Below are 23,526 nucleotides of genomic sequence, written 5' to 3' on the forward strand. Positions count from 1 at the left end.
GCGAATGCAGATGCATTGCCGATTTCCTTGTTGGGCAGGATACAACTCTGATGCTGAATTAGAGGTCTGTTTACATCAGATGAAGAGGCAGATGCCGCCACCACACATTTCCAATAGATGCCACGACTATTGCCAACAGCTCGCCACAGGATCTCGTCCTCCATGACAGTATCCAATTTTTGCAATACAGGATGGCGGTAGACACCAGTCAAACATCCCAAGATCCAAGCATAGGGACAGTATCGGAATGAATTCACAACACTCACTGGCATCCTCTTACTGCATGGAGACACCGGAGTCACTAACCCCAAACCACTCCAATACCAGGTACTGCTATTGCTCGAACAAAGTCAGTATGTACAGTTATCACCAAAAGGTTGGCTCAACAACATGTCTTCAGACATCGATAAAGACATCAAACAGATGACGACATCATGCCAGACCTGCCAAGCAAGCAGGTAGTCCAGGCACATAGATGTTTCCCATGGCTTGAAGCAATGTCCCTTGGTGCTGATTTCATGTAGGCTTCACTGAGCCTTTTGTGAGTTCATCTTGGTTTATCTTGGTTCTTGCAGAAAGCAAATTCCCTTATGTCTCTCGGATGCAATTAATTTCCTCAGCAAAAATCATACATTCCTTATCACATTTTGTTTCCATCGAAGGATAACTAGAAAACATGGCCATAGATATTGAACCTCACTTCAAATTGTCAGAATTTCGCTACTTTTGTGAAGAGAACAGCATCACTTTCGTCCAAATGGCACCATCCCATCGAGCATCCAGCAGCCTAGTGGAAAGGTTTGTCTGCACCTTCAAACCCAGAAGGCGAAGTCTCAAAGAGGTGCTTACCTTGTTGCTCGCCTCACACCTCTTTATAGCGAGGACGGGTCTATCCCAGCAGAAAAACTACATAATTAACTGGAACGCATCCAGTGCGTCTATCTTTTAGCTTCTAGGATGACACGGAAGGGGGGGGGGGGGGGACGGTTAGTACCGCTGGGACGTTCGAGGCCTGATCGGTCGGAATTTAGTTTTTAGTTGCCTTTACAGAAGATGTCATCCTGCAGCACGAATGCAGGCCGCATATCAGCGTCTCATGGCCCTGCAGACACGACCTCTACTTCCAGCACACTGCTGCAAGAAGCAGTATTAGAACATACTCATGTGAGGTAATCTGCTGGTGACGGGGCCTGCTCACGTTGGAAATAATGATAAAACTGTTGCAAACCATGAGATTGAAAATTTCCCATGAACGCACAGATGGCAATGGAGCCATCTAATGTCTCCCGATCTAGACCTCTTCATTTTGGGTACCTCTCCTTGTACAGACGACGAGCCAGCGCAGCGTTGCCGTTCGTCTTACCGTACGTGGTTCAAATGGTTCAAATGGCTCTGAGCACTATGGGAATTACCTTCTGAGGTCATCAGTCCCCTAGAATTTAGAACTACTTAAACCTAACTAACCTAAGGACATCACACACATCCATACCCGAGGCAGGATTCGAACCTGCGACCGTAGCGGTCGCGCGGTTCCACACTGTAGCGCCTAGAACCGCTCGGCCACCCCGGCCGGCTACCACACGTGGAATGTGCTCCTGCTAGCTCTTGATGTGAGTACGCGTCGAACGGCAAACGAACGCTCAGTGCAGCCTTCGCTAAGGAACTAAGTGTCCTGTTGATATCATTTGTCATGGCAACTGGCTGCTGGAGGAAAAACGTTCCGGTGAATATCACTGTTTTGAAAGAATTTGCGAACGCATGTTGCCCTGAACTGTTTTTTTTTTTGTCCACTTGTGGGGAATATACCTGTAATAATGACCCTTGTCTTTGAAACACACTGTATCCTCGACAGTTTGATACTGATATAAGTTATAGCACAGTGCGACAGACCCACGCTGGAGCGCAACGCGTTGGCTTCGTCGTCACGCACCTTGAAGCGCAGCGGCCCCAGCGGCGGCTGCGCGTACGGCAGCCCCTCGAAGCTGTAGAAGCGCCGGCCCGAGGCGGAGGTCTGCGCGAGGCCCTCCACTGGGCCGCTGGTCGTCCTCGCCATCGCCGGTGGAGCCCTCTGCAGCGGCGACGGCGCCGAAAGCTGTTTGCAACAGCAGGCGTACAGTCTGCAGAGCGTGTCAAGCTTCCACAAGTTTAGCACTGGAATTTTGCTGAATTTTATACACGCTGTGACACATTCCTATTTCATCTACTTCCTTTGTCAGTAAAGTTCAAGGACAGGTTTTTCTAAAAACAGAAAACTGCAGTTACCAAATAATAATCCTTGCTGCTGCCGGAATAGTCCCCTTGACTATCTACACACAGTTGCCAACCTTTCTCGATGTGAAACTTCCTGTCAGATTTAAACTGTGTGCCGGACGGAGACTCGAACTCGGGACCTTTGCCTTTCGTCACTGTGAGGACGAGGCGTGAGTCGTGCTTGAGTAGCTCAGATGGTCCACGAAAGGCAAAGGTCCCGAGTTCGATTCTCGGTCCGGCACACAGTTTTAATCTGCCAGGAAGTTTCATATCAGCGCACACTCCGCTACAGAGTGAAAATCTCATTCTTTCTGGGTGTGTTGGAAGAAAACAGGGAAATTTTCAACGACGAAGCCTGTAAGCTTATTTGTCATAGCCCGTTGCATATCTGCGATATCTTGTACAAGCTATCTTTTCTGTTGCTTTTTCACTCGCGGAAACAAGAAAAAATCGCAAGGCAATCGGTCTGTTGATTATGGGGGATATGAGATGACAGTAACAGAATGTATGGTCAGATACTCTGTAACAGATAAAGCAGTATGAGGTCTTGCATTGTTACACAGTAAGAACCAGTCCTGAGAATGCCACAAATCAGACGGATTTCATGTCGCAAACGTTTCTAGACGTCGATGTAAAGAGTTCAGTTCACTGTTAGACCTGGATGAACATACTCGTAGCGAACAATTTCCTTACAGTCAAAGAACTCTATCAACATTGTCTTTGTTCTGGAAGGTTGTCGTTTGATTTTCCTTGAGGCTAGTGATCCAGGACTCCGCCTTTCAGCACTTTGGCGCTTTGTGTGAGAGTCTTACAGGTAGCACCAACTTTCATCCCCAGCAATAATCTTTGACACAAATGTGGGATCACGTCTGTCTCTATCCAGTAGTTCAGCAGAAATTCTTAGTCTCTTCTCTTTCCGTTCGTCCGTTAATATGTGAGGGACGAGTTTTGCATTTTTAGGTTTCCCTAAATCTTCGCGTACAACCTTATGACAAACATCACGATTCAAATTAAGTTCTTCTGACATCGCACGCAGAGTTACATGACGATCTCCCTGCAATAACGGTCTTACACATTCCACGTTTCCATCGGTATGTGCTGCAGACGCGCGACCAGCTCTGAGATCGTCATGCACTGAATCTCTGCTTTCACGAAACCTTCTGCGCCACTCAAAACACGACTTCTTGAAAGTGCCCTGCCTGAGTATGGTTCCTTAACAATTGTCCAAATTTCACTAGGTGTTTTCCGAGCTTAACTCAGAACTTTGTAATCATTTTTTGCTCACTATGAGCATCTATTGTGTCAATGTAACTAATGCGCCAGGAACCCAAACAATGTGTTGCTAAGCACAGCCCTGCCACCTAGTGAGTTTGTGTGGAAATATGGCCAAGGTCATTTCAAGAACGCACACACACTGCAAAAAAATTTCTCCCTGTTTAGTACTGCAACCTCAGACATAAAAAAAAATATCCTGGAACTTTTCTGACAAAGAGTATTAAGGTCTATAAAAATTTTTCTCTTTCTGTTCAAAATTACGATATTAAAGTTCCTGCATTAAGCACATAATATCAATATTATGAAAATGGTAGGAGCAAATTCACTTCATAGAACTTTATTGTGGAGGGTGCTCAGTTTTTTCTCATGACTGCAATGAGATAATGAATTTTGTCAGAAATAATGGCAATCAGATGTTTCTGCAGTTAGAAAATTTAATGTATCTAGCCACAAGGAAAAATTTATGAACTAATAGGTACTGTACTGTGTATGCTTCTATTACTTGGTGATATACGAACTATTATGCTCCACTTATGTCCATAGTAACTACCAGTGTGTTAACATTATAAGAGACTGTAAGAGACCTTTTCATCACCGGTAGTATCTTAAAGACGTGATTAAAGATTAGTGAACTTTAAATTTTGAACTTTAAAGAGGAGCTTCTGGATATTCATTTTAAGGATAAGTCCTACTACAGCACTTCTACGTGTGATCCACCGAAACTGCGCAGCTATCAACGCTTATTCCATAACACGTAGGGCTTGTTTGTGTGACAACGTTGTGTAGCAGCAGCAGTTCAAATGCTTAGAACTTCATCCAACACCTTTGTTGTCAATGTCAAAAATATGTTTTACCCATGTCTTCAGTTAGAAACCGATAAGTCTCAAGCAGATTCAAGTGAAGACAGCGCACAAAAAACTTCCAGCAGTGCACTGAAAAGTAAGAATGTAGGGAAATCATTAAAGAAAAATAAAGTTCTGTTTCGTAGTTCTCAAGCTAAAGAGTTGGCTAACTTTTTCAGGATGGTTTTTTTTAAAAATCTGGTGCTGGTATGGAGCAGGTAATACAGAATTTGGGATCATTTTGCAGAGACTTCGTCAAGAAAGAGTCTGTGGTTATTATGGATGGGCCAGGTAATAGTACTGACAGAAATCCTGCGTGAAGTTTAGAGTTGACCTGGCAAAGATTCCATCAGCATCGAAATATATCGATGTTGTTTTTGCATCTGTTCTCAGACACCATGACCGACCTCATTTGAGCTGTTTTGTGAGGAAAGTTAATTTGGAGTTGGCGTCTTTTCTGTTGGTTCTCTAAATGGATGATATTATACCAGGAATGGCCTTTGCCTCAACAGGAAAGGAAGGGTAAAATGGCTGGGCTAATAGCAAAAAGTTTAAGGGGGGGAGGCACTGTCATGAGTCATGAAATACCAGTGGTTACAGAGTTCAGAACAACACCTTTTTTAGGGTAAAAAAACGGACATGAACTACGTTTTGAGAGATTAGGACGGAAACAAACATTCAGTTCGAGAACGGAACCAAACAATACAAACCTGGCCTACTGCATTAGCACAAACAGCTGTTGGTCAAAAATTTTCAGCAAGCAGCAGAAATTTTATTTCCACCCAATTTTAAGTCAGTCGCAGTCAAATGGCAGCTGTCTTTATGAAATATAAATATTCGAGGACTAAGAAGTAAAATTAATGAACTGCTTGTCTGCATTGATGGATTAGAGTCTTCAAACTCAATTGACATAACCTGCTTCCCTGAACATCATGTGACTGTTGGTATAAATGTGTTAGCTGTTACAGGATTTAGGTCAGCATTTCCTTTTGTAGAGCATAAATGGAGAAAAAAGTAGTTGTCACATTCATCAAGAACTGTTATAAATTTAAGATCAGAGGCATTAATAAATTTTACCTAGAGCAGCACATAGAAGCATGTGAAAGAAAACTAGAATTTCGAAACAAATCTTTCACAATAGTATGTATATACCGAGCACCTACAGGTAAATTTAATCTGTTCATAAATCACCTCGAAGATCTACTGGCCTATTTAACATCAACAAACAAAGAAATAGCGTAGATTTTCTTAAAGACTCTCCCAATAAGAATTCATAAGTCAGCAACACTACCATTCTGCTTAGTTCCTACCATAAACTGCCCAGATAGGATAGCTAATTGCTCACAAGCAGCCATTGACAGTACATTCATAGAAAAGTCTAATGAACAAAACTATATCACAAACCAATAGCTAATGGCCTCTCAGACCATGATACACAGTTCTTTTTGCCAAGTATTAAGGCCAAACAGCATATAAAATCTCTATTCAAGAGGGTAGTCGTAAGCCAAAAATTGTTAATTTTAGGGCACTCTTGAAAGACATGAACTAGAGTAATGTATACAGCGTTCATTCCATGAATGAAAATTAAATCACTTTTATTTATAATGTTTTTACATTATTTGAATACTTTTTCCTCCAAAAAGTAATCCAGATTAGACCAGGTTCTACAGGGAAGCGATGGAATACCCAAGGAATACAGGTGTTTTGTAAAACAAAGAGAAAACTGCATCTGTCAGTCAGAAACAGCTCTGATACTGATGTTTTAGCTCATTAAAAGAACAGACACCATAGCTAATACAGAACAAGGAAAAGATAATCACATGAGATAAAAATGTAAAGGCAATATGGGATATAATGAAATAGGAGACTCGTAGAAGCAGACATGAAGAGGGGCAGTGAGCATTAAGAGTAACTGATGCATTGGTAACCGATTCACCGATTCACACAGAGTTGAAAAACTTTTTAGCAATCATTTCATAAATGTTACCAAAACGATGTAGTTGCCAGACTCAGTACATGCTGCCATAGAGTACTTCAGACCAGTCATTACACGTAACTTCACTCATGTGAATATGTTCCTACCCTATTAGAAGCAACATCCACCATAAAAACTATAAAATCAAATAATTGTAGTGGTCATGATAAAATATCGACAAAGTTAATTGAAGAGTGTATTTCTGAATTTGGTAACATATTATGCTATCCGTTTTCTCGGTGGAAGATTTCCTGTTTGCTTGAAATATGCTGAAGTATATGATTACGTAAGCTTTCCCGGCGTAATAAGTCTTGAAAGTCTCTTCAGGTTTGCTGGCGGATCCTAAAATCAACTTGACTCGATATTTCGGCGGTCCAACTGGTGGCCAACTTCAGGAAAATGCTGCTTCTGCTGATGAGTCCCACTGAGAACTGACGGCAGGCTGGAAATCGACAGCCTATACAGGCCACCGTTCAGTACACGGCGCATACGCTGCCCATCACGGTTGCTGCCCTTCAAGACAGGAAGGTGGCGCCGCCCTTAGTGGAACACTGCTGGCAACGATATATCGCACTCAGGGCCGCACTGAAGAGCGTTCAATTTTGATGCGAGATAATACAGGATTCCACGTCTTGCTAAGAGGAAATCCATTGTCTCTGTTGATTAAATTATCAGCCAACCTAATTTCAATCGCTTCTTTATAGACACCGTTCCAAAAACCGGAAATTTTCGCAACTACCAGTTTCATCAAATTTCATACTGTGTCCCTCTTTTAAGCAGTGTTCTGCTACTGCCGAATTTTCCGGCTGTTGTAGCCTCGTATGACGGCGATGTTCCACGCACCTGTCATTCACTGGAACATCGAGAAGAGAGGGAACCAGAAAGAATTATTACCACAAACGGCCATCAAGATGTATAAAAAAATTGGAATTGTGCTCTCTTAGTGGGACAGGAGCCCTTTCAGTCTGAGATGGCTTATCGCTGCTCTTGACCGTTGTGGTTGAGGAAACACCTTGCAAATGGCCTCTTATAAAGCACCACACTGTCGGAGGTCTAAGACCTTGACACAACATTTGAAAATAAGAAGCCCTCTACAAGCAAAACTCCATGTTTCTTGTACGTCTAAAGAGTTGTTAGGGATATGAACCGAGAAGTAGATTTGTTCTACATGCAACAATCATTTTGGCGCCTTGCACATGATTAAAAGTTTTATAATTTTCGACCGGTTCGTGTTTCAGTCCCCAAAGACACAAAGAAAAAGAATATTAACGGAATTACTCACCGCTGTCAATTGCATCAGACCATATACAAGGAGAAGTCCTAGCCCCGTCAAGATGACAAATGCAGTGCAGAATTTCACTGGCTTATACAGAGAACTGCAAGGCACCTGAAACAAAAAATTCCAGCATCACCTTTCTTTCCAACGTTGATGTGTGGTTTGGTGTTTAAGATTCTATGAACACTAGGGCCTTTAACCGTTGTCCCTCTACTAACGATTGAAGACTCTTCGATGTTCCTAAATTTCATATGGTAACTCATTTGGGGAAATATAGGAGAAAGCGCGTGTGAAAGTGATATGTCATTCGACTGAAAAAACATAAAGTTATTTGATATGGTTCTGGAATATACTTCTCCTGATATGTAGCTCAGCGCCTTAGCAGATTTGTCAAACCTTTCGATTTTGCAGATAGTAAGACAATACCTTGCACAAGTCCAGTAGACGCCGCAGACATGCAAAACTCAAGCAATATCGAATGAAAAAGGTAGAGAGTTTACTACGCAACTTGAGTTAAGCAGGAACGAAGCAAAGACGACAGTGAAGAAGAGTGGTAGAAAATAAGATAGTGATTCGTTCATCTTCAGTGTAGGAAATGGTACAGCAGGATAAGACAAAGCACTCTCCTGTCCACGCAGTAACATCATTAAAACGATTGAATAAAGGAAGATATCAGTGGATGAATGGCCCACGCAAAGAAAGGTTCCTTCAATTAGAGAAGTCTGATAATATCAAATACTGGTGAAGAAATATAGATAAGATTTAAATCTGTTCGTCTCGAATATAGGTTTGTTCGACAGTAAAATGTGGGCTGCTGCAAAACTTGCAGCACTTAAAATGCAGTGTTATAGTTAAAACGGGGCAGATACGTAAAGCACGAAATGAAGATGTTCTTATTTATTGTATAACACCAAGAGGCTAGTAATTTTAAATGCTTTCAGGGATTCCTGTTGACTTTGTACTAATGTAATGCATTCATTCTTATATCAGCCTCTGACTAAAACTGTGGATATCAATATTTTAAACAAACGCTTTCTCCAACGTGATCGACATATAATTTAGACGCATTCCTGCCACTTAGTCTACCTACTTTTCTCTGACCTTTCTGGTGCACACATCTACTTCAACAAAGTTGTGTTTAATCTTCTTATAAATAGTTTGTGATTTTTCTTAAGCAAGTTACTATTTAATTCGTTTACATTTCTCTCGTAGCTATTCCGCTTTTGATTAGTCGTGCTACTTGTAGAGTTTATTTCTAAGCGACCTATGATACTGGCTACTTCTCATAACCTTTTTTTTTCGTTTTTCTTTTTCTGTCAGTATTCCACTAGTTGCGAAGAATCTTTTAGTCTACGACTTTTCTGTAACGTCGATGGCTGCTCCGTCCTTAAATAATATACTTTAATAATGTATTACACTGTTTTTATGAAACACCATCGGAGTTTTTGGGTAAAACAGTGACCATAACTGATGAGAATTTCATAATTTTTGAATATCGCAGTTTCTCGTACATTTCACGTGTGCCCGTACTGTTAGCAGTTTCAACATGTTGGTCATGAATACTGAGTTACGATACGCAGCTAGTTAGCGCATTGTAATATAATTCGTAGTCCCTATGACTTGTCTAAACTTTCTGTAGCCCAACTGATAATTTCCGTGGCTCGAAATCTTTCCTAAGAACACCTTTCTCTTCTGTGTATTTGAAGAAATTGTTTTCCAAAAGTAGTTGAAGTACGTCACTGAACTCTTGCAAGCCTGCCCCTTTTTCTTTCGTTTCCCACAATTTATTTTACTTTTTGTTTCAGCTGTTGATAAAATACTTTAAATGCAAACAGTCTTGCTAACGCTGATTTCAGGCTTTTCATTGATTATTTCTAGTATTCTCATCACCATATCGTGCAATTTCCCACATTTTCAGTGTTGTTATCGACATTGACAGCGTTTGAATTAAATAATATGGAAGTCGTAGAATAAAAACCACGTTCCAGAAACTGTTTCCTGATATATCTGAAAATATGTTTTCTAAAAAATGCGTGTGTACTGGCATGTGTCCCTCTTGAAATGGCAGCATTGCAGGTTATTTGCCGCCAGTGATGTACTGTGTGGACCTTTCAGCTTTCGGTACTAATCGAGCAATGAAGAGTTCTTGTATTTTTATGATAGAAAACTTTGAAACACTTAGCTGTAGAGAGGGAGAGACACTTGATGACTCAAGATTGCACAACTTCTAGTAAGATTTGTTCTCAGTGTTATTTCTGTTAAAGCAATATGATGTGCCACACCGAATGATCGGCGAGTTCGATAGAACCCAAACAAAGTAGCAATAAGTGAAGATTTAGAACAGTTATTCGTGCGTTGCTGTTTTGCTGTGAAGCGGTGACGTGTTTTCATTCTACCCCAAGTTTCGGAGCGGATCACACGCCACGTCTGCGGAAAACGAAGATGGGAAGCCGTAACTCGATATTTGCTGTTGTGTTTTCGGGTCAGTGAGTATATTTCATTATTCCGGTAAAATAACGATGTCCCTAGAGTGAGTCAGTTTGAAATGATTAGTGTATGTACATCAGCTATCCCTGTTTCATAAGCATAATGAAATAAGACTATGTGTACCTTCGTATCACATTTAATAAAGAGTACAATTTCGTTATGGATGTGATTGAACTTGTTCAGAGCAGGAAATTGAACAAGAAACCAGGTGTAAGTGCCTTATCCGTGTCAATGAATGCTGGCGAACAGTTTTACTGCAGCCATCTAGATCGCACGCGTTGTAGAAAAAAGTGCGAAGTCCGAAATGGTGAAATATAATTGCGTTCCGACATTTTGGAGACTTGGTATTGTTAGAAAACTTTCGAATTAATAAAGAAGCGTTCCTAGTTCTGAACAAAGGATTGACGAATGTTTTGTCACTCACAGTGATTCGTATGAAAGAGCCTTTGTTGCTAAAAAGGAGAGTAGTTTATAAATTAACCAAATATCAAGAATGCAGACTTGTTTCCAATCAGTCCAATTTTGCTAATTTAGAAAGTATACACTGGTGTGAAAAACTTCAGGGGAAAAGTAACTTTTGTGTGCTGTGTTACTGACAAGTAATATACACTGAAGAGCCAAAGAAACTGCCTGTTATCATGTAGTGCCCCCGTGAGCACGCAGAAGTGCGGTAACACAACGTGACATGGACTCGACAAATGTCTGTAGTAGTGCTGGATGGAATTGGCACCATAAATCCGGCCTGGGCTGACCATAAACCCCTAAGAGTGCGTAGAGGTGGAGATCTCTTCTAAACAGCACGTTGCGAGGAATCCCAGATATGCTCAATAATGTTCGAGTCTGGGGAGTTTGGTGCCCAGTGGAAGTATTTAAACTCAGAAGAGTGTTCCTCGACCCACTCCGTAGCAATTATGGGCCTGTGGGGTGTCGCATTGTCCTGCTGGAATTGCCTAAGTCTGTCGGTATGCACAATGGACATGAATGGATGCAGCTGATCAGACAGGATGCTTACTTACGTGTCACCTGTCAGACTCGCTTCTAGACGTATCAGGGGTCCCATATCACTCCAACTGCACGGGCTCCACACCAGCACAGATGCTCCATCAGCTTGGACAGGCCCCTACTGACATGCAGGGTCAATGGATTCATGAGGTTGTCTCCCTTCCCGTACACGTCCATCTGATTGATACAATTTGAAACGAAACTCGTTCGACCAGGCAAGATGTTTCCAGTCATCAACAGTCTAATGTATTGACGGGCCCAGGCGAGGCGTGCAACTGTATGTGGTGTAGTCATCAAGGGTACACTAGTGGGCCTTCGACTCCGAAGCCCATGTCGATGATGTTTCGTTGAATGGTTCGCTTGTTGATGGCTCAGCATTGAAACCAGTAGCAATTTGCGGAAGGGTTGCACTTCTGTCATGCTGAAGGATTCTCTTCAGTCATCACTGGTCCCGTTCTTGAAGGATCTTCTCCCGGCTGCAGCGAGGTCAGAGATTTGAGTTTTTACCGGATTCCTGATATTGATGGTACACTCGTAAAATGGTCGTACGGGAAAATCTCCACTTCATCGCTGCCTCGGAGATGCTGTGTCCCATCGCTCGTGAGCGGACTATAACATCACGTTTAAACTGAATTACATCTTGATAACCTGCCATTGTAGCATCAGTAACTGATCTATCAACTGCGCCAGACATTTGTCTTATTTAGGCATTGCCGACCGCAGCGCCTCATTCTGCCTGTTTATATATCTCTGTATTTGAATACGCATCTACCCTGCGCTTGTCTCTGGCCCGTTGCTGTGATACCAGAGGACGCCTACCCGCAACAAGGCGCTTAAGCAACGCCAGGCATGGATATAGGGGCGTGTTTGGCTAACTATGGAGAAGTGGCAAGCAGGGAATGGGAAATTCGAGGTCCAGGTTTACCGAGGACGTGTGAGCGCTCTCTAATGCTGAACATAGGTGGAAGGTAGCGGACGGCCTGTGGGGTTTTATTGGCGCCATCACGCTGGTGCGAGTTTAAGTGTGAGCTACACGGCAACTGGAGGAAGCGAGCCTGCTCGGCACTGCATTGGATCGGATTGTTTGGGTGGAAGACACCAAACAGAGATGTTATCGGTCTCATCGGATTAGAGAAGGACTGGGAAGGAAACCGGCCGTGCCTTTTCAAAGGAACCATCCCGGCATTTGCCTGGAGCGATTTAGGGGAATCACGGAAAACCTAAATCAGGATGGGCGGATTCGGGATTGAACCGTCGTCCTCCCGAATGCGAGTCCAGTGTGCTAACCACTGCGCCACATCGCTCGGTGTCTGCTCGGGGAACAGTTGTGTGCCCATATTGTGGACTATACTGTGATGCCTTTTGTAAGACGCAGTTATTTTGTACTTACCTGATGTGTGAGGCACTGCATCCTGGTTCCTTTCGGGCATAGCTAGTATTTGTGGTCATTCCTTCAATTAGCTGTTGTGAGCCATAGTCGCTTCTTTCTGTTTTGATACTACGCTACGTTTACCCGATTTCTGCGACAAGTGTTCGCGATATGTGGGGAGCATTTCTTAGATTCTGATTTTGTTGCCTACTCGACACGTTACTGAGTAGCGTATCTGGGTTGTTTGTGAGTGCAAGCCACACTTTCCATCAAATCACTCTGCAAACTGCCTGCGTGTCTTATTACTTATTCAGTGACCTGTTAGCTGTTTTCAATATGTTTTTGAAACTTGTAATGTGGAATATGCAGGTTAATTTTAAGGAAATATGGTCTGATTAGATCTCTGTGGTAAGCATATATCAATTTTTTTTAACTTAGTGATCTTCTCAAAAAAATAATGTTTTTTTTTTAATTTAATTTAGTCATTTCTCAAAGTTATGTACTACCCACCCACAGTTATGTTGTTGGAAATTAATGTAATTAATTCTGAGGGTAGTGCTCAGATTTTCTTGTATCAGTTTAAGTGTTTTAATACATTGGTTTGTGTTTTTAAAAATAGATTAGTGGATTTGTGGCCCAGTATTCTTCCACTCAACAACATCTCCCTGCTATTTTGCAGACAGCCTTCTTTAATTCATTGGTGTCTTGTATTTTATTAGTATAGTTTTTAACGCACTTACAGTTAGAATTAACGTTAAGCTACCTGTTTGGCGCCCTAGCCATCTTTAGCCGGTAGTGGCTTCTGAGGAACATGGGGCCCACGTCGCCCTTTCAGTCAGTGCTCACCTCTAATTAACTCCCAGAAAGGCAGTACTACAGAAATTGTTAGTATGTGGTGCTAGCCAGTATCAGCGAATGAAATGACCACATCTTAAAGAAGGATCTGATGTACATATAAATCGAAAAGAATATATAGTATATTAAATGTATGCTGGCAAAATCCACAAGAAGATCCAGTCCGAGAACTGTATAACGTAGTAATGAAAAACATTATTCACAGATCATGTGGGGCATTAGCCCTACGCGCCATGTATGAATAACGGAAAATGTACAAAAAAATACCCAAAATCATACTTGGATGACACACAAACCGGAGTTGATGGCTACCCGAATAAAGAGACGATCACCTAAAAACGGTGGCTTCTCAGCAAAAATACGAATATGAGGCAGCTACGAACTGGAAATAGGTAATCAGTGGGTAAATGTAAATGTCGTGTGACTAGGGCCTCCCGTCGGGTAGACCGTTCGCTGGGTGCAAGTCTTTCGATATGACGCCTCTTCGGCGACTTGCGCGTCGATGGGGATGGAATGATGATGATTACGACAACACAACACCCAGTCCCTGAGCGGAGAAAATCTCCGACCCAGCCGGTAATCGAACACGGGCCTTAGGATTGACATTCTGTCGCGGTGACCACTCTGCCACCGGGGGAGGACATCGATCGGTAGGACCACGTAACACACAACTTTCCAAAATGTTCCAAGCACAAATAAACATGGAAAACTGCAATTCAGTGAAATCCATCAAAGCCGGCCGCGGTAGCCGAACGGTTCTAGGCACTCAGTCCGGAACCGCGTGACTGCTACGGTCACAGGTTCGAATCCTGCTTCGGGCATGGATGTGTGTGATGTCCTAAGGTTGGTTAGGTTTAAGTAGTACTAAGTTCAATGGGACTGATGACGACAGATGTTGAGTCCCATAGTGCTCAGAGCCATTTGAACCATTTTTGAACCAAATACATCAAATATGCATAAGTATGTGAACAAAGGTAGTGAGATAGCAGTATTTCAAATAGCCAAAGACAGCGAACAACAAAACAAACGACGAGATCCTCATGTACAAAATGGGAAGAGGCATCAACAGTAACGAAGCAGAGAGCCAGATTTTCGGTTTCCCATACACGAACTCGAACCAACTGTGCAACATCTAGCAGTACATTTAGAGAATGTGTAGAGAATTTGCTTCACAAAAGACACCGGCAAAAAAACTGCAAGCGAACCACCTCAGAATACAACATTAACAGCATTTTACCAAATGTGCCAAACGGATCCATTCTCGGAAACAGTACTATATGTCGACGTCCGTGCCTATTATGCGTCGAACACAGCAAGAAAAATCTTTCATCGACGGAAACAGCATTCCAGTAGAAGATCATCGAGAAATCATGAAAATTGGCATAGTACGCCGAGTATACACCGTACATCCGAACAGCGTTGAATGTTTCTATCCCCGGATGTTGCTACAAGGAATACGGCGACCAGCAAGTTTCACAGGTCTCAAGACTGTTGACCGTTACCTATGAAAGACGTACAGAGAAGCATGCCAACGCTTAGGGCTACCGGAAAACGACAACCATTGGAAATTAACACTACAAGAAGCCTCACTCACAGCCTCAGCTTAACAGATGAGAAACTTATTCACCATAATTCTAACAGCATGTAATCCATCGAATCCAAAACAACTATGGGACTCCTTCAAAGAGATTATGATTGATGACACACTGTACCAAATCCGACAAGCTTATCGTGTATTGATCATAGAATTCAACGACGGCATCTTCAATGAAACACTCATTCGCCTAGAAGGTAAATATCTAGCAATAAACAACCAGACCTTAGTACAGCGTGGGATGCAAGCACCACGAAAAGATGCTGTCAGTGTGCTAAACTTCGAAATTACAAACGAAAAAAGTTACAACTTCAACGAAATACTTCAGTACGTTGCTCAAAACAAACGACTCTCAATGAGAATCAAAAGGAAATTTATAACGTTATCATAGACCAGATGGACAGCACTGGCGGAATTATTTATTTGGACGGGGTCAGGGGTTTTCTCTGCCTCGTGATGACTGGGTGTTGGGCGATGTCCTTAGGTTAGTTAGGTTTAAGTAGTTCTAAGTTCTAGGGGACTGATGACCACAGCAGTTAAGTCCCATAGTGCTCAGAGCCATTTATTTGGACGCATCAGACGGCACCGGGAAAACATTTCCAATATTTTCAATAGTGCTGGCGGAAATACGTGCTAAACAACGCATCATACTTGCATTGGTGTTATCCGGCATTGCAGCCACTGTTATAGAAGCAGGACGAACTGTCAGTTCCGCCCTACAACTACCGTTGAATATAACCAAATAACAATTCCCTGTATGTACTTCCGGTCAAGAGACTCGAAGCCATGGACAGAACTTTACAAGACCTGTGAGGAAACTCTGAAGTGATGGGAGGAGCTCTACTCATACCCTCAGGAGATTTTCGACAAACACATCCAGTTATCAAGTCAACGCCAGTAGACGAGATCAATGCATGCTTACAAAAGTCACATCTCTGGCCATACAAACAAATACTGTGACTATAAAAAAATATGAGAGTTGAACTATCGAAAGACGAAACAACAGCACGTTTTACAAGTAGATGAAGCCACATATCCTACTTCCCAGACGACCGCCCTCATTAACCTCTACAATGATTTCTCCAACATAACCAGTGCTGAAAACGAATTCATCGACAAAATTTATCCAAACATTGTTCACAACTCTACCATCGGGACTGGCTATTGGAAATGGTAATTTTGGCATCTAAAGATAATATTGACGACCATATCAAGTTTACTATTCAAAACGTTGAAGAAAGTGTGGACTTCCCTACAGACCTTATAAACTCTTTGCAAGTACCAGGAATGCCATTACACTGCCTTAGACTTAAAATTGGACCTCCAGTCGTACACTCAGAAATCTCAACTCACGAAAACTACGTAATGGAACAAGGATGGTCATCAAACAGCTCTTGAATTACATCATCAAAGCCGAGCTTATGACTGGAAAGTACAAGGGACAAACACTATTTATCGCCAGTATACCACTGATCTCTATTAACTGCCGTTCCAGTTTAAAAGACTGCAATGTCCAATCAAATTATCCTACAGTTTTGCAATTAAAAAGGGCAAGAACAAACTTTAAAATATTGCGGCATCAATCTCAAAGACTCTTGCCCTCGAATAGGAAATTCGAAAAATTTGTACATATATACCCCGGATTACAAAATGAAAAATGTTGTTTATAAACAAGTGGTTCATGGTGTGGGTTCCTGTAGTCATGTCCTAGTTCATGAACCACGGGCAACGTATGAGTGGCCAAGTAAGTGGTCCCGACAGTCGGGATACCAGTTACTTTGGAATAAGACTGGGCATCTCGGACATATTCTGAGTCGTGGTCACCTTTGTGCTCATACGGCAAAGACTACCAAATCCACCGGTTAGTCCCTCAGCCGTTAGGGGTAAAACCCAATGGGACTCGGGGCAAGTAAGGCTAGCAACCTGCTTCCCTGGTACTTTAAATATGATGCTGGCAACAATCAGAGCAAAATGCCTCGGACCTTTGGAGGTGATGGAGTCCCACCTCTAACTGACAATCCAGGGACTCCTAAGATACGACTTGACAAGCAAATGGTAATGAGATGGGGAGCTATTAATATCAATGGGGGCTACTCTGGGAAGAAGGTAGAGCTGGCACAGGCTGCAAGTAAGATGGGGCTGGACGTTTTAGCTGTTAGTGACATTCGGGTAAGGGGTGAGAAAGAAGAGTAAGTGGGAGAATACAAGGTCTACCTGTCAGGAATCAAAACAGGAATAGCACAATGGGGTGTAGGACTTTACATCAGGAAAGAAATGGAACCCAGCGTAGTTGCAATAAGGTATGTAAACGAACGACTGATGTGCACAGATCTGACAGTGTCTAGCAAGAAAATTAGGATTGTGTCAGTATATTCGCATTGTGAAGGGACAGATCAAGATAAGATGGATAGTTTTTATGAGGCACTCAGTGATGTAATTGTTAGAGTAAAGGACAAGGACAGTGTTCTGCTCATGGGTGATTTTAACGCCAGGATTGGAAATCGAACAGAAGGGTATGAAAAGGTTATGGGTAAATTTGGAGAGGATATGGAGGCCAACAGGAACGGGAAACAACTCTTGGATTTCTGTGCCAGTATGGGCTTAGTAATCACAAACTCCTTTTTTAAACATAAGAACATTCACCGGTATACTTGGGAAGGCAGGGGAACCAGATCTGTCATTGACTATATAATAACAGATCAGGAATTCAGGAAGGCTGTGAGGGACTCATGTGTATTCAGGGGATTCTTTGATGACACTGATCATTATTTAATCTGCAGTGAAATTGGGATTGTGAGGCCGAAAGTGCAGGAGGTCAGGTCCATATGTAGGAGGATAAGAGTGGAGAAACTTCAGGATAAGGAAATCAGGCACAAGTACGTAACAGCGATCTCAGAAAGGTACCAGTTAGTTGAATGTAGTCAATTACAGTCATTGGAAAAGGAATGGACAAGATACAGGGACACAGTACTAGAAGTGGCTAAAGAATGTCTTGGAACAGTAGTGTGTAAAAGTAGGATGAAGCAAACAGCTTGGTGGAATGATACTGTCAAGGCAGCCTGTAAAAGGAAAAAGAAGGCGTATCAAAAATGGCTACATACCAGAACCCAGGTAGACAGAGAAAGTTATGTTGAAGAAAGAAACAAAGCCAAACAGATAATTGCAGCATCCAAGAAGAAATCGTGGGAAGACTTTGGAAACAGGTTGGAGACTATGGGTCAAGCTGCTGGAAAACCATTCTGGAGTGTAATTAGCAGTCTTCGAAAGGGAGGTAAGAAGGAAATGATAAGTATTTTGGACAGGTCAGGAAAACTGCTGGTGAATCCTGTGGATGCCTTGGGCAGATGGAGGGAATATTTTGAAGAGTTGCTCAATGTAGGTGAAAATGCGATCAGTAATGTTTCAGATTTCGAGGTAGAATGGGATAGGAATGATGATGGAAATAGGATCACATTTGAGGAAGTGGAAAAAATGGTCAATAGATTGCAGTGCAATAAAGCGGCTGGGGTGGATGAAATTAAGTCGGAACTCATCAAATACAGTGGAATGTCAGGTCTTAAATGGCTACACAGGATAATTGAAATGGCCTGGGAGTCGGGACAGGTTCCATCAGACTGGACAAAAGCAGTAATCACACCAATCTTTAAACATCGAAACAGAAAAGATTGTAACAACTACAGAGGTATCTCTTTAATCAGCGTTGTGGGTAAAATCTTCTCAGGTATTGTTGAAAGGAAAGTGCGAGTATTAGTTGAGGACCAATTGGATGAAAATCAGTGTGGGTTTAGGCCTCTTAGAGGTTGTCAGGACCAGATCTTTAGCTTACGGCAAATAATGGAGAAGTGTTATGAGTGGAACAGGGAATTGTATCTATGCTTTATAGATCTAGAAAAGGCATATGACCGGGTTCCTAGGAGGAAGTTATTGTCTGTTCTACAAGATTATGGAATAGGAGGCAAACTTTTGCAAGTAATTAAAGGTCTTTACATGGATAGTCAGGCAGCAGTTAGAGTTGACGGTAAATTGAGTTCATGGTTCAGAGTAGTTTCAGGGGTAAGACAAGGCTGCAACCTGTCTCCACTGTTGTTCATATTATTTATGGATCATATGTTGAAAACAATAGACTGGCTGGGTGAGATTAAGATATGTGAACACAAAATAAGCAGTCTTGCATATGCGGATGACTTAGTTGTGATGGCAGATTCGATTGAAAGTTTGCAAAGTAATATTTCAGAGCTAGATCAGAAATGTAAGGACTATGGTATGACGATTAGCATCTCCAAAACGAAAGTAATGTCAGTGGGAAAGAAATATAAACGGATTGAGTGCCAAATAGGAGGAACAAAGTTAGAACAGGTGGACGGTTTCAAGTACTTAGGATGCATATGCTCACAGGATGGTAACGTAGTGAAAGAACTGGAAGCGAGGAGTAGCAAAGCTAATGCAGTGAGCGCTCAGCTACGATCTACTCTCTTCTGCAAGAAGGAAGTCAGTACCAAGACTAAGTTATCTGTGCACCGTTCAATCTTTCGACCAACTTTGTTGTATGGGAGCGAAAGCTGGGTGGATTCAGGTTACCTTATCAACAAGGTTGAGGTTACGGATATGAAAGTAGCTAGGATGATTGCAGGTACTAGTAGATGGGAACAATGGCAGGAGGGTGTCCACAATGAAGAAATCAAAGAAAAACTGGGAATGAACTCTATAGATGTAGCAGTCAGGGCGAACAGGCTTAGATGGTGGGGTCATGTTACACGCATGGGAGAAGCAAGGTTACCCAAGAGACTCATGGATTCAGCAGTAGAGGGTAGGAGGAGTCGGGGCAGACCGAGGAGAAGGTACCTGGATTCGGTTAAGAATGATTTTGAAGTAATAGGTTTAACATCAGAAGAGGCACCAAAGTTAGCACTGAATAGGGGATCATGGAGGAACTGTATAAGGGGGGCTATGCTCCAGACTGAACGCTGAAAGGCATAATCAGTCTTAAATGATGATGATGATGATGATGATGATGATGATGATGATGATAAACAAGTAGTGTAAATGGTTGGAATACGTTTCCAATAAATTTTTTTTACCTCTCATGTAAGAATTATTGTAAATGGTTAGAACATGTTTTCAATAACGATTTTTTTAAACTCTTACACTTCAACAAGTATAGTAAATATTCTTTTGACCTCTTACGAAGTTTTATCCTGTTATTTCAACTACTACATAATCTTATGTCAAGTCCATGGGAGAAGCCGGATTCCTCATCTAGTACTTTAAATTATTTTGCCCTGCCTTAAGCTACTTGTGCAGTTGCTAAGTATAGTCATATCCTTAATCAACTGTCGTCCGTCATTTGTCTGTTAACAAGCAATTAATAATTGAATTGCAACTGCTTAGTACCTGAATTATTTTAATAATTTCATTTTGGATTGCGAATGTAGGGTGATCTTGCTGTTTTTTAATTACACTCACTCTCATGTATTTCAACAATGGTTATTGATTGTGTGTTTTTTCTCATTGTAAAGAGTTTAATTTCTTCCTGATAATAAGCTGCTGTTAAAGTATAGTTTGTTTTGTGGTCCCAGTACCCTTTCACTCCACAACCAGCTCCCTACTGCTTCATGTACGTAGAAAGAACTGCTAGAGTGTAGAAGGGAAAATAACTGAAAGAAATACGTAATGAGATCAAAAGAAATGACACTTTTATTCAAAAACCATGGAAATGGGAATGAGCGTTTGGCGTCATTGGCCGGGAGGCCCCTTACGGGGCAGCTACGGCAGTGTTGGTGCAGGTCTTATTATATTCGACACCACATTGGGTGACCGGCGCGCCAGATGGGGATGAAATGATGATGAGGAGGACACAACACCCAGTCCCTGAGCGGAGAAAATACCCGACCTAGCCGGGAATCGAATCGAACCCGGGCCCATTAGGACGGCAGTCCGCCACGCTGACCATTGTTCTTTAATTCCACAAAAACAGTAACAAAAGTGGCTAGCTTACAATAAAATGACATAAATAAGGTGACAGATAATTGCAGTCATAAATTACAGTATTCAAAGAAGCAGTAGCACACATTTAGCACCTTCTCTGTCACCTTCAACTGGTGGCAGTTCAGCATTCTTATTTTCTTCTTCTGCAGCCTGAGGTTCCTCATCATCATTTCCCAGACCCAAATTAATCAGTCAGTAAATCCTTGATGTGTGTTCCTACCATTCAGCTATCGAAGCGGACATTCAAAAACAGTAATTACACTTAAGTCATCATGATTCATTATGGTCCCTTGGACATTATAAAAGGCGGGATATGGTTGTTAGTAGGGTGTAAGATCACCTCATATGACAATGAGTGATCTATGACATGCTCCAAGGTTGGTAAGGAATTCTCGTGGTAGGGCGTTCCTTTCCTCCAGCAGCACTGTTGACAACTGCTCGATGATCGCTGGTGCATGTGGGCCTGCTGCAATACGTGTTGTTGGATGGGATTTGTCGGGTGAACGGGCAGACTAATCCATTCGCGGAATATCCTCTCGTTACAAGAGCTCCACCATCTGCGCTGTTCGATGGCATCGCACCATGTCATCCATAAAAATGAAGTCAGGGCCGAGCGCACACCCGCAAGAACGGACATAGGGAAGGAGTGCAGCGCCACAGTAGTGTTGAGCAGTGAGTTCACCGTGTTTAAAGATTTGGACGTGAATGAACCCATGTAACATGGTGCTCCCTCATACCACTACTCCTGGACGACCAAAACGATCATGTTCCACAATGCTAGACGTACCTTCATATGATGAGAAATTGGATCACATAGTGCCATTTTCCCCGACTGAAATCTCCTCGATCATGAGTGGAATGCGGTGAGGAGATGAAATGCAGCACACCTGCGTGCAGAGACGACCATCCAGCGACTGTGTACCGCTCTGGTGGAGGGATGGAACGCCCCACTGCAAGAACTCCTTTCCAACTGTGTGGCCGGCATGGGAGCACATTGTAAAGCATGCACTGCTGTCCGTGGTGTTCGCACACTCCATTAAGAAGCATGTGATGTGCAGGGGGCCGTCATGTATCGCTGTGACTACCTGGCAATTATTGTCATTGAACAAAAGAGTCATTTCTGTTTGTCTCATTGCGTATTTCTTTCAGTTACCTTCTGTACCATATTTACGGTACCGCTGCCTGGCGCACTGAAGGCTCGCGGCTGCTCTATAAGGCCAGCAGCGGGAGGTAAAGGCCGCTTTTGAAGAACAACGGGGACTGGGGGGACCTCACCCTTAACACCGAGGACGGCAGCACCTCCGTGTTGTCCAGAGCTTCTTGCGTCGCTGGCAATGCATCCTGCCACTGTAAGTCGGCCAGGATGTCGTTTGCAACCATGATGCAAAGGCCAACTTGCTGGCTGCTGCGTTTGAAGCCAACTTCTCCCCTGTGGTTGACGATGATGACCACATCCACCTGATGTGTCGCTCACACCGACACAGGGGAAACATTGATCGAAGTTTACAAAAGTTTATTGACTAAGGACAGAAACGTCTGCTTCGACGATAGTAACAAAATAACAATTACAGTATCTCACAAGTATGTAGACCTGACAGTACGGCGATTCCACAATCTGACAAAGTAACAAAATTTGGATTTTCATAGACAAATATACTTCTATGGAAAATATTCTGAGTGCGATGAAGCTGTCCTCAAAAAGGAAAAGAAAAGTATATCCTGGATACAGTCTCACTGCACCCAGGGAAACAACGGTGAATGCTAAACACAGCGGCGTCGGTTCCTACAATGGACTTTGACAGCATCCTAAGATGATGGGGTGGGTCGCACCCGCCCAGATGCTAGGAGAGGCTCTCGAAGCCGGAAGAACTGACCTATGCAGCACTGGCGTCGACCTTTACAGCGGCCGGCGGTGGAATAGTTGCGGCACTATTTTCTGGTCACATGCGTGGCGGACGCGAATAGGTCCTTTGGAAGTGGCGACCTCTGCTAGCACTGGTACCGCCGTCTGGTGTCCCTCCGTTATTGTGACGGGGTGAGTTCGTGATTCTGATGCGAGTAGGGACCATATAGGCTGTCCGAGGTGCACGAAGGGTTGCCAATCGCTTTTGGGAAGAATTACGGTATAGTATCACTGACTGGCTGCCTACCTTTCTGGCCGCTCAGGCAGCTGATGACGTCATCAGACCAATCGCGGACGAGGAACTGGCGATGCAATTCCAGTCTCTAGAAACCACGAGGGCAGCAGGCAGCGATGGGTTTACCAACATCCTCTTCAAGGACCTTCCTGAGGGGGGGGGGGGGGTTCATCAGCATCATCTGGCTGATATCTTCAACCAGATTCTCCATTCGGGGGCCAGCTCTTCCACGTGGAACACATGGAAGTGGTCGCCATCCTGAAGATGAACAAGGAACATCAGCAGACATCGAACTACCGACCTATAAGCTTGTTTCCGTCCCTCTCGAAGGTATTTGGGAGGCCATATTTGAAGCACCTACTGAAGCTGGTCAGCCAGGAGCGCTTACTGCCGGACAAGTGGTCACGCCACCTCTCTTGAAGTGCTGTGCCTGGCGGAGCCAGCCATGAGGGCACTGGAGACGGAGTACCCTGGGGCG

The 23,526-nt window shown here is 43.0% G+C and overlaps 1 protein-coding gene across 1 annotated transcript in view; it reads right to left on the reverse strand.

The window, feature by feature from the left end:
- Positions 1 to 23,526, reverse strand: part of LOC126158025 (esterase E4-like) — a 209,560-nt gene that overhangs the window by 143,036 nt on the left and 42,998 nt on the right. Inside the window, exons 3-4 of the mRNA XM_049916414.1 lie at positions 7,625 to 7,729; positions 1,931 to 2,092 (exon numbers count right to left, since the gene is read on the reverse strand). Of these exons, the coding sequence (XP_049772371.1) occupies positions 1,931 to 2,092; positions 7,625 to 7,729 (267 nt within the window). The remainder of the gene's footprint in view (positions 1 to 1,930; positions 2,093 to 7,624; positions 7,730 to 23,526) is intronic.

The sequence above is a fragment of the Schistocerca cancellata genome, chromosome 2 (genome assembly GCF_023864275.1).
Source record: "Schistocerca cancellata isolate TAMUIC-IGC-003103 chromosome 2, iqSchCanc2.1, whole genome shotgun sequence".
NCBI lineage: Eukaryota > Metazoa > Arthropoda > Insecta > Orthoptera > Acrididae > Schistocerca > Schistocerca cancellata.